The following is a 14,135-nucleotide window of genomic DNA, read 5'->3' on the forward strand; positions in this document are numbered from 1 at the left end:
CTGTGTAATAAAATCTCTATCATTTCTCATTCTATTTGATGCTGATGTAAATGGAATGTACTGCTCCCATGTGCAGATTGAACATGGCATTAGGAAATCAAAATGAACATCAGAATTGAGACTACTGTTTCATAAATCCAACGTTATCTCCTTGTCACTAGTCTCCTTGTCACTTTCTAGGGTCACTATGTGACTGAAATAGGTGCATTTCATTGACAGCCAGCCCAGGTGCCTTTTAGGTCAGTGTATTGACTTTGACTGAGTATATTGTGTGTGATTGCTCTGTCTGCCCTCTAGGAATGGTGTTGGTGCGCACTGAGATGGGTCAGCTGGTGATGGTCCCACAGCAGGCCCTTGCCCAGGCACAGGCCCAAGCCCAGGCCCAGGCCCAGAACAACATCTCCCCCAGAACTGCCACCCCCACTGCAGGGGCCACCTTCAGAGCAACTACCCCACAGGTAAGAGTTACTACCCCACTGTCACTACCACAGTGTGACATGCCCTTAGTTGTTCAGTGAATCAGTTACACAGAGGGATATATTGATTCAAAAATATGGATTTAGTTCATTACATTGAAAAATACAGTTGCTGAATGTATATCTCCTCTGGCTTTTGCGAAACTCATAATTTGATATTCCTTATGATGGAAAGGCCTGCATTGCATAGGATGTTGAAGTGGTAATCTATTTCATAGAAGACTAATCTACACACTGGGCTGCTCTAGGTAGCTAGGTTTTACCATTAGATATAGTTGTAAAGAATTTGACTGTCAGATGTATGCAGACACATTCCCTGAGGATATCAAAAGAGATGAAGTGGTTATAGCCTGCCACCCAGCTGTCTCTCTGTAGTCTCACTTTACATTACTGAAGCCTCTGAGACAATTGGAATGGTTGTCGTAACACTTTACATTATGTCCTTCTGGTAACTGTAATTGCTGTAGTAACAACATTGTATTTGTATGCGTATAGTGTAAACTGTGATCTGAAACTAGTGAACAAAATATAATCTATCTGACTTACATTATGTCAGTTTAGACATGTTACATTTGTCAGGTCTTAGCCGATTGAGCTTTTATCCAGACAGGTCTGTATTTGACACAAACATTTGTATTGTGTTTTTATGTGTAATTATATAGTATTATTTTGATAGAGCAGTAGCTCTGGCTTAAGAACCTTATTTGAATGACTCTTCCGGGTCTCCTATTTTCAAAATTGAATGAGCTGGTAAATATTTCATAGAAATGTGCTTATTATCCCCTGTGGAAATGTTATTACTTGCAGTGGCGATTTTAGCATGTCAATCTTGGTGGGGCAAACTATTTTTTATTTTTTTGCATGCCAGCAAAGCCACTACACAACACAACACTAAACAATACATGAATTGCACTATAAAGGTGACAAACGGTGCCCACAAACTGTTAGGGCCTACATAAAGCTGTCCCAACAGCAGAGATTTATTTTCAGCACCATGGAGTGAATCCTTACCACTGATACACCTGGCTATCAGCGGAACCTTGTCTGGCAGCTAAACAGTTAATTCAGCCTCATTTACTGCCTTTTTAAAAAACATAGCTCATATGGCTGACTTGCTTAAACAAATGTGGTTTCTACTGAAAATTGAGATGTACAAATTATGGCATAAGGGAATGATGAGCGGATAAGAGGCAATCCGTAATTTTGATTAAGACATTAATGCGCGAGCTAAGACGGACATAGTCAATATAACTATTTGTTCAGCACTTTTGAAATGTACAGTGACAGAACTCAGAACATAGGCCTTTCTTACAGTTTCTTACACCAAGTCAGAACCGTAGGATAAATAAAGGGGGCATATAAGCAGACAATGAAATCTCTTACATTATTCAAGGATATTTCTCTAAAACAGGCTATAGGCTACATGTGCACCACCAGTTATGATGGGGAAAGGGACCAAAGTATTAGAGTGATGCACATTGGCTACTAACAGCTTACTACACAACATACACACTTAGTATTACTTTCTTAGCTACAGTATACAGTTGAAGTCGGAAGTTTACATACACCTTAGCCAAATACATTTAAACTCAGTTTTTTCACAATTTTTTACATTTAATTCTAGTAAAAATTCCCTGTCTTGGGTCAGTTAGGATCACCACTTTATTTTAAGAATGTGAAATGTCAGAATAATAGTGGAGAGAATGATTTATTTCAGCTTTGATTTATTTCATCACCTTCCCAGTGGGTCAGAAGTTTGCATACACTATATTAGTATTTGGTAGCATTGCCTTTAAATTGTTTAACTTGGGTCAGACGTTTCGGGTAGCCTTCCACAAGCTTCCCACAATAAGTTGGGTGAATTTTGTCCCATTCCTCCTGATAGAGCTGGTGTAACTGAGTCAGGTTTGTAGGTCTCCTTGCTCGCACACGCTTTTTCAGTTCTGCCCACAAATTTTCTATAGGATTGAGGTCAGAGCTTTGTGATGGCCACTCCAATACCTTGACTTTGTTGTCCTTAAGCCATTTTGCCACACCTTTGGAAGTCAGCTTGGGGTCATTGTCCATTTGGAAGATCCATTTGCGACCAAGCTTCAACTTCCTGACAGATGTCTTGAGATGTTGCTTCAATATATCCACATAATTTTCCTACCTCATGATGCCATCATGCACCTGTCCCTCCTGCAGCAAAGCACCCCCACAACATGATGCTGCCACCCCCGTGCTTCATGGTTGGGATGGTGTTCTTCGGTTTGCAAGCATCCCCCCTTTTCCTCCAAACATAACGATGGTCATTTTGGCCAAACAGTTCTATTTTTGTTTCATCAGACCAGAGGACATTTCTCCAAAAAGTACGATCTTTGTCCCCATGTGCAATTGCAAACCGCAGCCTGGCTTTTTTATGGCAGGTTTTGGAGCAGTGGCTTCTTCCTTGCTGAGCGGCCTTTCAGGTTATGTCGATATAGGACTCGTTTTACTGTGGATATAGATACTTTTGTACCTGGTTCCTCCAGCATTTCACAAGGTCCTTTGCTGTTGTTCTAATATTGATTTGCACTTTTTACATCAAAGTACGTTCATCTCTAGGAGACAGAACACAGCCAACACTGAGGTCTTGGCTGATTTATTTCGATTTTCCCATGATGTCAAGCAAAGAGGCACTGAGTTTGAAGGTAGGCCTTGAATACATCCACAGGTACACCTCCAATTGACTCAAATGATGTCAATTAGCCTATCAGAAGCTTCTAAAGCCATGACATCATTTTCTGGAATTTTCCAAGCTGTTTAAAGGCACAGTCAACTTAGTGTATGTTAACTTCTGACCCACTGGAATTGTGATACAGTGAATTATAAGCGAAAAAATCTGTCTGTAAACAATTGTTGGAAAAATTTATTGTGTCATGCAAGAAGTAGATGTCCTAACCGACTTGCCAAAACTATAGTTTGTTTAACAAGAAATTTGTGGAGTGGTTGCAAAACAAGTTTTAATGACTCCAAACTAAGTGTATGTCGACTTCCGAGTTCAACTGTACATACAGTGGGGAGAAGAAGTATTTGATACACTGCCGATTTTGCAGGGTTTCCTACTTACAAAGCATGTAGAGGTCTGTAATGTTTTATCATAGGTACACTTCAACTGTGAGAGATGGAATCTAAAACAAAAATCCCGAAAATCACATTGTATGATTTTTAAGTAATTCATTTGCATTTTATTGCATGACATAAGTATTTGATCACCTACCAACCAGTAAGAATTCCGGCTCTCACAGACCTGTTAGTTTTTCTTGAAGAAGCCCTCCTGTTCTCCACTCATTACCTGTATTAACTGCACCTGTTTGAACTCGTTACCTGTATAAAAGACACCTGTCCACACACTCAATCAAACAGACTCCAACCTCTCCACAATGGCCAAGACCAGAGAGCTGTGTAAGGACATCAGGGATAAAATTGTAGACCTGCACAAGGCTGGGATGGGCTACAGGACAATAGGCAAGCAGCTTGGTGAGAAGGCAACAACTGTTGGCGCAATTATTAGAAAATGGAAGAAGTTCAAGATGACGGTCAATCACCCTCGGTCTGGGTCTCCATGCAAGATCTCACCTCGTGGGGCATCAATGATCATGAGGAAGGTGAGGGATCAGCCCAGAACTACACGGCAGGACCTGGTCAATGACCTGAAGAGAGCTGGGACCACAGTCTCAAAGAAAACCATTGGTAACACACTACGCCGTCATGGATTAAAGGAAGGAAAACCTGCAAAATCGGCAGTGTATCAAATACTTGTTCACCCCACTGTATCTCCCTGGCATATTACATAATTCATGCAGTAGCATACAATACATTTTTGGACTCACCATTGTTGTGCTGTGCTCACTGAACAGGAAGGTGGCACAACGGTCCTTCTTGTGGGCAAATTTTGTGATAAAACTTTGTCATCAAAGTCTGGCATTCTCTGGATTTATGGTGCTGTTAAGACAACTGGGAACTCGGAAAAAACAAGGTTGAATCATTACGTCAGTGATCTTCAGTTCGGAGCTCTAGAAAGAGTCCCAAGTTCCCGACTTGGAATTCCTGGTTGGATTACGTATTTTGGATGACGTAAAACATATTTTTCCATTCTGAGCTCGTTTTTTCTGTGTTCCCAGTTGTCTTGAACTCACTGATGGCTGAGATTTTTTTTGTTTCCAGTTTCCAGTTGTTTTGAACGCGGTAGAAGTCATGCTGCTGGATTGACAGCATGGCCAATGTATTCAACCTTTTGTGGCCCATGGTATTGCATGTGAATGTTTATCCTTTTAAGCTTGGAAATTAGACCCTTAAACCCAGACTTGGACCACACACCCTCTCCACCGAATAGCAGGCAGGGGAAGTAAAATAGTGATTGCTTTTAAACGCTTGCAGTTAGCCACTGATTCCTTCGAAACCACTCATTGTTGAATTTGCGATTTCCAACTTGTGTAATGTTTATGTCCAATGGCCGATAATCACCGCTACGTCTTAGCTTCAATTTCTCTTCATATGACAATGATTGAAAAAGATTTGCCAGTAAATTGTCGACGTGATTCATAAAGATGACTGCTTGTCTAGCTTGCTAGCTAAGATTTTTAAAGTATGATGTTGACATGATCAGTCCAATCAAAGCTATGGTAGATATAGTGTAACGTGATTTGAAGTCCTTTTATATGTGGCCAATGACCTTGAGCCTTCTTGGATGGGCACTTCATCATGTAAATCTATGGCAGCACCCAAGGAGGCTTGAACTGCCTAGGTCACCCTGTAGCTTCTGAGGTGACATTGTGTCCCACGAGTGACAAAACACTGAGCCAATCACAGCGCAACTAGAGAAGATTACCAACGCCTGCACTCTGTATTTTCTGCTGGCTGCCGCTCCTCCACAGAAAAAGCTAAGCTAGGCTGAAACACCTGCATTTTGGAACTGCCTTACTCAAGAAAGAAAAAAGAGACCATGTTTGTATGCAGCTTTATTTTGTTATATATATTTTTTACATTGTTTGCAAACTGATATGTGACACGTATTAATGACGAAATAACATGCCAAACAGGCAACTAATTATAAATAAAAAAATGTGTCATCGCTGATTCATTGTGAAACTTATTGTATTGAATCCATATTGTATTGTCATATTTTTTTACGACTCTTGTTGGACAACTTGTCAGTAGACGTGTCTGCTGAACTTGACTGTGCTTAACAAAAGTTTATTTTGTATACTCTGTTGTCGAAGTGTCTACTTTGAACAGAAAGGGTTTGTGGAATGGCAATTTGACGCGCTGATATGAGATATCCTGTCTGGTACCTGCAGACAATAACATATAAATTCCACCTGGGGGCAGCATTTCCTTGACTTGCATAATTCAGCTGAACAAAAGAGCATTGCACTACCTTTGATTACCATCGGGTGTCATTACACCTGTATTTAGCCTCTAATTCTGTGTGATTGCAAGTCAATGGATTGTTACTAATTTGAAAAATAATAGCATTATAAATTATATATATGAGAATTACAAAGTAAAATGGTAATTGCATTGTAATAACCTATGTACGTGTTTGTTACTGGAGGACTTAGCACCTCAAGACACTATGGTACCAGTAGGCTCAGACTTGGCATATAATTACTTTCACATGAGCCGTAGAAATTAAGACGGTTATTTTTGAGTTGCTGAACTTGTTACCCTTCTTCCTACCGGTTCATCCTGAGATAAACACTGTAACAAGGTATTGCAGAGTTGGTTGTGATAGTGATTTAGGCTCAGAGTGAATCGAAAGTTCAAAACTGTCACTGATAGCAGATTAGTGAGCTGCCAGCATTGACATAAACATCAACACATGAAAAGAAGAGGTGCTGGAATATGAAAGGGAATGGTGTTTATTCCTGTGTTCCTCTCCTCTCTGTCAGGCTGTCTGTCTCTCCTGTGACCGTGAGGGAAAACGGAAGGCATTTCGAGCCGAGCTCCTTCCTTCGAAAAGTGTTAAATCATTCATCATCCAACTGCCTGATTGATTTAAAAAGCTAACAACGCTTTAGCTGGTGAATGAGAATGTGTTAGGAAGGCATGGCTGGTGGGGCGATGCACCCCCCAGCTCTTCCACCATTGTGAGCCCCATTCTCTTCCCCCCTAACTGCACATTCTTTGAGCCCTCAAAACTTTCTGCTAAGGAGAGACTCGGAGGGAGGGGCCCTCTTCGTCTAACCCCTTTCCCCTCTTCATTCTCCCCTTTCCTTTCCTGTCTCCCTTCTCCCGGTTGGCCGTGTGTATGTGTGTGTGTGTGTGTATGTATGTGTTACTTAGTGCCCAGCCCTCCTACCAGCATGGTACTGTGATACTTAGTGCCCAGCCCTCCTACCAGCATGGTACTGTGATACTTAGTGCCCAGCCCTCCTACCAGCATGGCACTGTGTTACTTAGTGCCCAGCCCTCCTACCAGCATGGTACTGTGATACTTAGTGCCCAGCCCTCCTACCAGCATGGCACTGTGTTACTTAGTGCCCAGCCCTCCTACCAGCATGGTACTGTGTTACTTAGTGCCCAGCCCCAGCCCTCCCACCAGCATGGTACTGTGATACTTAGTGCCCAGCCCCAGCCCTCCTACCAGCATGGTACTGTGATACTTAGTGCCCAGCCCTCCTACCAGCATGGTACTGTGATACTTAGTGCCCAGCCCTCCTACCAGCATGGTACTGTGATACTTAGTGCCCAGCCCTCCTACCAGCATGGCACTGTGTTACTTAGTGCCCAGCCCTCCTACCAGCATGGCACTGTGTAACTTAGTGCCCAGCCCTCCTACCAGCATGGTACTGTGATACTTAGTGCCCAGCCCTCCTACCAGCATGGTACTGTGATACTTAGTGCCCAGCCCTCCTACCAGCATGGCACTGTGTTACTTAGTGCCCAGCCCTCCTACCAGCATGGTACTGTGTTACTTAGTGCCCAGCCCCAGCCCTCCCACCAGCATGGTACTGTGATACTTAGTGCCCAGCCCCAGCCCTCCTACCAGCATGGTACTGTGATACTTAGTGCCCAGCCCTCCTACCAGCATGGTACTGTGTTACTTAGTGCCCAGCCCCAGCCCTCCTACCAGCATGGTACTGTGATACTTAGTGCCCAGCCCCAGCCCTCCTACCAACATGGTACTGTGATACTTAGTGCCCAGCCCTCCTACCAGCATGGTACTGTGTTACTTAGTGCCCAGCCCCAGCCCTCCTACCAACATGGTACTGTGATACTTAGTGCCCAGCCCCAGCCCTCCTACCAGCATGGTACTGTGATACTTAGTGCCCAGCCCTCCTACCAGCATGGTACTGTGATACTTAGTTCCCAGCCCTCCCACCAGCATGGTACTGTGATACTTAGTGCCCAGCCCCAGCCCTCCTACCAGCATGGTACTGTGATACTTAGTGCCCAGCCCTCCTACCAGCATGGTACTGTGATACTTAGTGCCCAGCCCTCCTACCAGCATGGTACTGTGATACTTAGTGCCCAGCCCCAGCCCTCCTACCAGCATGGTACTGTGTTACTTAGTGCCCAGCCCTCCTACCAGCATGGTACTGTGTTACTTAGTGCCCAGCCCTCCTACCAGCATGGTACTGTGTTACTTAGTGCCCAGCCCTCCTACCAGCATGGTACTGTGTTACTTAGTGCCCAGCCCTCCTACCAGCATGGTACTGTGATACTTAGTGCCCAGCCCTCCTACCAGCATGGTACTGTGATACTTAGTGCCCAGCCCTCCTACCAGCATGGTACTGTGTTACTTAGTGCCCAGCCACAGCCCTCCTACCAGCATGGTAATGTGTTACTTAGTGCCCAGCCCTCCTACCAGCATGGTACTGTGTTACTTAGTGCCCAGCCACAGCCCTCCCACCAGCATGGTACTGGGTTAGTTAGTGCCCAGCCTCCCTCTCACTGTCTGCCCTGGTGCTGTGAAGAGAGGCTTCTGTCTTGACAGTGGGTACAATAATCTGGATTGTCTAGTAAAGGACTGTGCAGTGATGAGTCATTATAAATTGTAGGGATGTACCAATATAGGATTGATTCTTGGCTGAAACAATAACAGATATTTCATACCGATATGGCAAAAAAACAAGTTTGCACATTAGCAAGCAAAGGACACTGATTCATTCATAATAGTTGTGACCCTCATTGCATTAGAGGAACTTATTTAGTTCTTCCCATTGAATAGTATTACTGTACCTCACCCTTGGCATCAGCATCACAGTGTTTTCTCTTCTGTTCCTCTCTGGATCAGATCAGATCCTCTCTGTTTCATCCTGTGGCTCCAAAGTGATTTACTGTCACTTCCTGCTATAATGAACTTTCTTCTTCGTCTTCAGGGCATGTTGCACTTCTCCTTCTCCTCGTCTTGAAGGCACGTTGCTTTTGTGTTTTCTCTCTGTCCCCTCTCTCTTTGTCATTCTCTCTCTCCTTCTTCATCCCCCCACCTCTGACCCGGTCTCACCTGCCCCTCCTCCTGCACTGACCCTGTCTCTTTTTCTTTCTCTCTGTTTATTTTCTGCAGTCTCCTGTGACCTCTCAGGCTATTCGGCCATGTCCTCCTCCTGTCCAGGCCAAGATGGTGCCGTCTCCCACTCCTAGCCCTGTCCTCCAGATCTCCTCCTCCCCTGCGCCACCTTCTGTGAGCAGACTCTCCACTACAGAACTTACCATCTCTCTATCCTTCCATCCCTGTCAGACCCTCCTCTTCTACCCATCCCTCCATCCCTTCATCCTGTTCCTCTTCTTCCTCCTCCTCCTCACCTTTTTACCAACACAAACCTAGAAGTTTATCTAATCTGGGTGCATCCCATCTGACCCTTTTAACAGAGTAAAGAGATAATTATTGAATGATATATTCAGTCAAAATTAAATTATTTGTGTATAGCTTTCACTTTACATAGTTATGTCCAAGACCAGTGGGGGGACACAGGTGGGGGATTACTGGTATGTTTAGGGTTTTCTAGTCAGGTGCATCATTATTGGGAGGTGCTGTTTTGCTTGAAAGTCCCCCAATCCCCTCTCCTCCCCTCCTCTCTGTTCAGCAATGTCCACAGAAGTCAGGACACCCGATGTGACAGGAGCGCTGTGCTGTTTCCCTCCTGTTCTCTGTGGCCTTGCTGGAAGCTCCCTTCACGTCCTGTTTATCTCTCTGTCTGCTCCTTGCTCTTCCAGAAGGGCCCCATGGCGCTGGCTGTGGCAGTGACGACTCCCCAACAGGCCCCCGTGGTGATGGCCCCCCAGGCCCCCGTGGTGATGGCCCCCCCGGCCCAGGTCCAGGCTGGGGCCCAGGCTGCCTCGCAGCCAGCCCTGCCCCAGCAGACCAGCGCCCCTGTAGCCCCAGGAGCCTCTGTCATCTCCCAGGTCTGTACTCTGCTCTGCTTCAGTCTGCCGGCCTCCTCTGGGATGGTTAGGCTCCTCAAGCCCCAGTGCTGTCACAGCTGCCAGCAGGCTGGCTGTGTCTCGACCATGGCCATGGGCCCACACATCTGGGCATAGTGGGCATAACCTCACACACAAACACATGTACATACACTCACAGACTCTTCCCCGGTGTCCTCTCCGATCCCCAAACACTGAAAGATAAAGTGTTCAACATATTTATTGATAAAATCATAACATTACATGCTTATTGAATTTGCAATTTCCTAGGAGATGCAGGAGAATGTGAAGAAGTGTAAGAACTTCTTGGCCACCCTGATAAAGCTGGCTTCCCACAACTCTCCGTCACCTGAGACCTCCAAAAATGTCAAGTCACTGGTCCAGGATCTACTGGTGAGTCTCACTACCTAACTCGTTATATTACCTCTACATTACCACATCATTACATTATTTCTACATTATCTCTACATTACTGTCTTATCAACAGAGAAACATGGACTACTACTTTCTTTGCCCTACACTCCTAGAAAAAAAGGTACTATATAGAACCGAAAAGAGTTCTTTGGCTGTTCACATAAGAGAACCCTTAAGAACCCTCACATAAGAGAACCCCATTTTTGGTTCCAGATAGAGCCCTTTTGATTCTATGTAGAGCCCTTTACACAGAGGTTCTACATGGAACCCAAAATAATTCTACCTGGAACCAAAAATGTCTTCTACCTGGAACCAAAAAGGGTTCTCCTATGGGGAGCCAAATAACCGTTTTGGAACCTATTTTCTAAAAGTGGAGGAAGAATATTTCTGACATTGACAGGTTCTGTGATATAATGTACACTGCTCAAAAAAATAAAGGGAACACTTAAACAACACAATGTAACTCCAAGTCAATCACACTTCTGTGAACTCAAACTGTCCACTTAGGAAGCAACAATAAACAACAATAAATTTCACATGCTGTTGTGCAAATGGAATAGACAAAAGGTGGAAATTATAGGCAATTAGCAAGACACCCCCCAAAACAGGAGTGATTCTGCAGGTGGTGACCACAGACCACTTCTCAGTTCCTATGCTTCCTGGCTGATGTTTTGGTCACTTTTGAATGCTGGCGGTGTTCTCACTCTAGTGGTAGCATGAGACGGAGTCTACAACCCAGACAAGTGGCTCAGGTAGTGCAGTTCATCCAGGATGGCACATCAATGCGAACTGTGGCAAAAAGGTTTGCTGTGTCTGTCAGCGTAGTGTCCAGAGCATGCAGGCGCTACCAGGAGACAGGCCAGTACATCAGGAGACGTGGAGGAGGCCGTAGGAGGGCAACAACCCAGCAGCAGGACCGCTACCTCCGCCTTAGTGCAAGGAGGTGCACTGCCAGAGCCCTGCAAAATGACCTCCAGCAGGCCACAAATGTGCATGTGTCAGCATATGGTCTCACAAGGGGTCTGAGGATCTCATCTCGGTACCTAATGGCAGTCAGGCTACCTCTGGCGAGCACATGCAGGGCTGTGCGGCCCCACAAAGAAATGCCACCCCACACCATGACTGACCCATCGCCAAACCGGTCATGCTGGAGGATGTTGCAGGCAGCAGAACGTTCTCCACGGCGTCTCCAGACTCTGTCACATGTGCTCATGTGCTCAGAGTGAACCTGCTTTCATCTGTGAAGAGCACAGGGCGCCAGTGGTGAATTTGCCAATCTTGGTGTTCTCTGGCAAATGCCAAACGTCCTGCACGGTGTTGGGCTGTAAGCACAACCCCCACCTGTGGACGTCGGGCCCTCATACCACCCTCATGGAGTCTGTTTCTGACCGTTTGAGCAGACACATGCACATTTGTGGCCTGCTGGAGGTCATTTTGCAGGGCGCTGGCAGTGCACCTCCTTGCACTAAGGCGGAGGTAGCGGTCCTGCTGCTGGGTTGTTGCCCTCCTACGGCCTCCTCCACGTCTCCTGATGTACTGGCCTGTCTCCTGGTAGCGCCTGCATGCTCTGGACACTACGCTGACAGACACAGCAAACCTTTTTGCCACAGTTCGCATTGATGTGCCATCCTGGATGAACTGCACTACCTGAGCCACTTGTGTGGGTTGTAGACTCCGTCTCATGCTACCACTAGAGTGAGAACCCCGCCAGCATTCAAAAGTGACCAAAACATCAGCCAGGAAGCATAGGAACTGAGAAGTGGTCTGTGGTCACCACCTGCAGAATCACTCCTGTTTTGGGGGGTGTCTTGCTAATTGCCTATAATTTCCACCTTTTGTCTATTCCATTTGCACAACAGCATGTGACATTTATTGTCAATCAGTGTTGCTTCCTAAGTGGACAGTTTGATTTCACAGAAGTGTGATTGACTTGGAGTTACATTGTGTTGTTTAAGTGTTCCCTTTATTTTTTTGAGCAGTGCATTTCTTCATCTGTAGATGGCAGCATTAAACTCTAACATGATCCAGAGTGAAGCTGTTGTTAAGGATATTATTTATTCAGAGTTGTTAATGAGATGTGTCCCAGGGGATGTTAAAATGTAAATCAATATCAACACCGTCGTTTAGGGGATTTCACCTCATCTCAATGTGCTCAGAAATCACATTGCACATTGCTTCAATCACATGCTCTGCTCTCTGTTGTACAAGTGTGTCACATCACATAACAAGGAGCTGACGGGTTAATAAACCTCCCTCTCTTCTCCCGCTCACAGGATGCTAAGATTGAGCCTGAGGAGTTCACCAACAGACTGCAGTCAGAGCTCAAGTCGTCTCCTCAGCCCTACCTGGTCCCCTTCCTCAAGGTGTGTACTGTATCTACTCAGGCTACATTTGGACACTCCTCGTCATGGATGTAAAAGCATTGGTTGGTGAAAACATTGTCTGGAGGGACTTTCTACCGTTGTAAAATCAATGTAAGAAAGTGTGCAAGTGTACCCTTCAGGAGAAAGGTGGAGAACGTAAAACAGCCAGAGTGGCAGTGGAGAGGCCAGCACATGTGACCCAGGCAGGGGCCGCTCCCCTGGCCTGACTTCAGACTGTGTGTGACAGTGGCCCCTGCAGCTGTCCGTGCCAGTAGCCAGCAGGCCTCTCCAGCCATCCGTGATGAGTGTCACATCATGCCACTGCCACCCAGCCCTCCCTCCGCAGAGCAGAGCCAGCCAGCCACAAACACAGTCATGTTGTCATGCAATGTTAGGAAGTTTACATCAAAATATGCCACAGACCAAACATTTTTCAGGTCTACTGCTGGAGTGTTTGTCCCAAATGTTTGGCTAATGGATGAGCACTTGTCCATTGAGCATACATGTCAAGTATAATACACGTCATTTTAATATTCACGATTTGGGAGAATTATTTGTTATAATGATATCTATATTTGTACAACAATGTAATAATAATTTGCACATTTGCTAATTTAGAATAAATAAAACACATTTAATTGCTTGTTTTTACTATGTACTGTATGTTAATGCCTCTGTTGTTGTGTGTGATCTGCCCGTCAACAGAAAAGCCTCCCGGCCCTGCGGCTGTCTCTGCTCAACATTCAGCATTCCCTGATCCAGCCTCTGCCACAGGCCAAAGCCACCCCCATCACAGGCACCAGCTCTGCCATCATGGCCGGCCCAGCTGTCCGCGGCTGCCTCCCCAACAGCGTCAGCACCACGGGGGCCAGTGTCGGGGCCCAGGGACACACAGCTGCCCTGGTAGGTACAGTACACTCACAGTACACTCATAGCTGTTTCTACACTCACATTTCCAGTCACAGAGATCAGCCACAGTCATACAGTCCACTGGGCCAAACATAGATGACCCCTGGTTATGACTCTCTGTGGAAGTATTAGAACTAATAGAACATGTTTTGGCCACGGTTCTGTTGTTAAGGTTGATGATACTGTAATACTCTGATACTTACTTATCAGTGGGGTACATAAGTGTTTGTTCTAGATATCCAGAGTTTTGATTGCGTCTTCACTAAATCCAAGGTCATTTGTCTTGGTATGTACCTAAGCACCAAAGGAGTGATGAGTAAGGTTCCCCAGGCCCCAGTAGTAGAGAAGTGACTCCCAGTGCTCAGAGACTGAGACAGAGCTGGATGTGTTCCAGTGGGGAACGGCTTCACTGACAGGCTAGGCCAGCACACCACAGACCATACAGAGGCTTAGCCAAGGCAGCTGGCCACGGGGCTGGATCAGTGCACTCCCATGGGGCCTGTGTGTGTGTGTACGTTTGGTGTGTTTGTGTGTGTGTGTGTGTGTACGTTAGGTGTGTGTGTTTGTGTGTGTGTATGGCTAT

The 14,135-nt window shown here is 45.6% G+C and overlaps 1 protein-coding gene across 3 annotated transcripts in view; it reads left to right on the forward strand.

Annotated features, from left to right (window-relative positions):
• The window catches only part of LOC129834675 (transcription initiation factor TFIID subunit 4-like), an 89,876-nt gene that overhangs the window by 7,613 nt on the left and 68,128 nt on the right, over positions 1 to 14,135 (forward strand). For 2 of the 3 annotated variants that reach the window (XR_008756290.1, XM_055899880.1), the window contains exons 2-7: positions 298 to 458; positions 9,010 to 9,126; positions 9,660 to 9,848; positions 10,137 to 10,259; positions 12,554 to 12,643; positions 13,349 to 13,546. Coding sequence is in view for 2 of the 3 variants with exons in the window: in XM_055899880.1 (XP_055755855.1) it covers positions 298 to 458; positions 9,010 to 9,126; positions 9,660 to 9,848; positions 10,137 to 10,259; positions 12,554 to 12,643; positions 13,349 to 13,546 (878 nt within the window). In the remaining variant the exon portion in view is untranslated. The remainder of the gene's footprint in view (positions 1 to 297; positions 459 to 9,009; positions 9,127 to 9,659; positions 9,849 to 10,136; positions 10,260 to 12,553; positions 12,644 to 13,348; positions 13,547 to 14,135) is intronic. The other variant, XM_055899881.1, reaches the window with a different exon arrangement.

This window comes from Salvelinus fontinalis, chromosome 35 (genome assembly GCF_029448725.1).
Source record: "Salvelinus fontinalis isolate EN_2023a chromosome 35, ASM2944872v1, whole genome shotgun sequence".
In the NCBI taxonomy this organism is placed as follows: Eukaryota; Metazoa; Chordata; class Actinopteri; order Salmoniformes; family Salmonidae; genus Salvelinus; species Salvelinus fontinalis.